Raw genomic sequence first — 2,848 nt, forward strand, 5'->3', positions numbered from 1 at the left:
GTTCCTTTTGCAGTCCAATCACTCCTTTGCTGTAGACAGGAAGCCTCCTATCTCCAGAGCAGACGATGTCGAAATTCAGCGACTCCTGATGGTACCCTTCGATGTCTTAGTGCCCTTGCCACACTGGGATCAAACATTTTGCATATATAGGAGGCATTAAACTTACGGGTTTTTACGCCACGCCAGAGGTTGCCACGGTAGTATATGCAAGTATTTGATCCATTATGCATTGCATAACCCATATTTTGCATATTTAAAAGACATTGAACTTACGGGGTTTTACGCCGCGCCAGAGGTTGCCACAGCAGTATATGCAAGAAATGGGATTTAATATGCAATGCATAACCCAATTCACATATGTAGTTGGCATGAAACTTACGGGTTCTTACGCCGCGCCAGAGGTTGCCTTCCACGTATGTGATTTAGCATTGATACCCATTCCCGAGGGTATCATGTGGCAGGAGAGAGAGGAGGTGCACCACAGTCCAATCTTGGAGAAGGGATGCACAACAATCCACTCTTCGGGCACTTGTTGCCAGTCCACTAGCCGCTGTAGTCTGTCCACCGCTCAGAGCTGCTTCCACAACTACATCCAGGAGTGATTTTCTTCGCAAAAGTCAGCCTGTTCCTGTTCCCAACAGCAGAGTTATCCTGGCTTGTTTCTTCTGCAGGCAAACCACAAGTTCTCCTAAAAATGCCGAGGTTCCTTTGTGTGCACCCTTTACGTAACGGCATTTCCCCTGAAGAGCTCTCGGAACATCTTCGCCTCTTGCTCCAGTTTTCGGAGGTTGGCTGCAGATCCCTTGATTTGGCGAAGTTTTTCTGCGAGGCTGTCTATTTGTCGGGAGAGAGCTTCGCAGTTGATCTGGGGCTTCCTCAGACATCGAGCTTTATCCGAAGCCTTTTTCTCTTCAGCTTTCCTCTCAGATATAGGACCCTTCATTCCTTGACGCTTCTCTTCTCCTGTAAGCATTTTGACTTTAGTTTCCAAGCCTCTGATCTTCGTGGCCTTGGCCAAGGTCTCTTCCTGGAGCCTTTCGAGTTCCAAGATTGCCTCCATCCTTTCAAACTCCGTCGTCTCTAATTCCTCCTTCGCTTCAGCCAATTCAAATTCAAGTTGAACTTTCCTTCTTCTTATTTCATTCAGCTTTCCATTTGCCGTCGGGTTTTCTGCTACAACAGTTTGAGATGCTTTCTGCAAACGGATGACTTCCATTTGCTTGAGGGTGCACTCATTTTCCAGTCGGAGGAGCTCTCTATCTTTCTGCAAGTTCTCCTCTTTCAGCTTTTCCAGTTCCTCCTTTTCCTCAACTAATTCGGTTTTACATTTGTGGAGCTGTTTCACATTTTCTTGGGCCATCTGTTTCTCAGCGACAAGGACTTGTAACTCGTCCTCTAAGTCACTGATCTTGGAGGTCTTCTGCTCGCTTTCCTTCTTCAGACTTTCAATGGTCTTCTCTTTCCTTCTGTTCTCTTTGCGAAGGCTTTGCAAGTCCTCATTTAGCTCGGTTATCCTGACTTGCATTTCTATACTGCCTTCTTCTCTTTGCTGTAGATCTCGATGCAACGTCTCCTTCTCCATCTCGAGAACTATGACAGTGTTTTCCAAAATAATCAGCTTCTGGTCCTTCTCTTCTCTCTCTTTCATTTGCACTTCAGTTACCTTCGCCTTTTCTTTAATTTTGCTTTTCAATATTTGCATTTCTTCGGACATTGAATAGATTTGTGTGTCCTTTTCTTTGTTCAACAGTTCGAGGTCTCTTATGTGTTCTTCCATCTTCATTCTTCCTTGAGTCAGGGCCTTTACCTTCCGTGCTAATTCATTTATCAGCTGGTCTTTCTCTAACCTCTCTTTTTCAAACCTTAAAAAGGCATTTTCATTCTTCATGATTACTTCCTCGAACTTTCGTCTAGTATCCAAATGCGGTGATTCTTCTCCACTATCCGAACTGTCATCATCTCCGCAGTCTGACTGACTGTCTTCTTCATTATCCGAAGCGTCGTCTTCTTCGTTATCCGAAATATCGAGTTCGTCAATCTCAGAATGAACAACTTGGTTCTCTAGATTTCCAGCCTCCTCAAGACAGCCAGGGTTGTCCAAGGCCGAGAAATCGACAAAGAACCGAACCATACTAATGCCAAATCCACGAAGTATAAATACTTCAGTGAATAGCACAACAGGTATGGCAAACAAAAACCACATAATCTCGCGGGGGACTTCATACACCGCGAATTCAAAGCACTGTGCAAGCACAACTGTAAGCAAACTTAGAAACATCTTTGTTTGTTATAAATCAACTCTCTCTTTGACTTATCATTAATTTTTAAAAAAAGACGCGTGACGTTTCTGGATTCTGCTGGGATTCTCGCGTCATTGCTGTCTTCGGGAATGCTTGCTGATCCCCGGACACAGTTGATGTGTCTGGGTCCTGAGGAATTTCTGTGCAGTCCTCGGGGACCTTCTGAGCACCCTGTAGCCATTCAGAAGAAATGAATTTCTATGCAGTCCTCAGGGACTTTCTGAACACCCTGGAGCCAATCTTCACACACACACACACACACACACATATCTATGTGAACTATATTTTTAGTAGAAAATAGCTGACAATTGATTCACGATTTAAGTCATAAATGAGAAAGCTAATTAGAATGTAGATTTATTATTGATATGATATTTCGTTACAAAAATATCAATTTGATATTTTGCCTCCTCAGTTCCTACTGGAATTTTTTTAGGGCAGGAGTACTGTTGACATTTTATCAGTATCTACTCATACTCCAGTATGATATGGTTAAGATATTTTCAATTTAAAAGTGTTAACAAAGTTACAATTGCGAAATGATCAAC

The 2,848-nt window shown here is 43.2% G+C and overlaps 1 protein-coding gene across 1 annotated transcript; it reads right to left on the bottom strand.

The window, feature by feature from the left end:
* Positions 1-510: 510 nt before the first annotated feature.
* Positions 511-1,942, bottom strand: LOC135223236 (cingulin-like protein 1). The gene has a single exon (XM_064261727.1). The coding sequence runs from the start codon at positions 1,886-1,888 to the stop codon at positions 722-724; it is 1,167 nt and encodes a 388-aa protein (XP_064117797.1). The 5' UTR covers positions 1,889-1,942; the 3' UTR covers positions 511-721.
* Between the last annotated feature and the right edge of the window lie 906 nt (positions 1,943-2,848).

This window comes from Macrobrachium nipponense, chromosome 8, assembly GCF_015104395.2.
Source record: "Macrobrachium nipponense isolate FS-2020 chromosome 8, ASM1510439v2, whole genome shotgun sequence".
Classification (NCBI taxonomy): domain Eukaryota; kingdom Metazoa; phylum Arthropoda; class Malacostraca; order Decapoda; family Palaemonidae; genus Macrobrachium; species Macrobrachium nipponense.

Bases quoted from the DNA above. Each gene is read 5' to 3' on its own strand.
- LOC135223236 (XM_064261727.1), bottom strand. From the start codon at position 1,888: ATGAAGAATGAAAATGCCTTTTTAAGGTTTGAAAAAGAGAGGTTAGAG.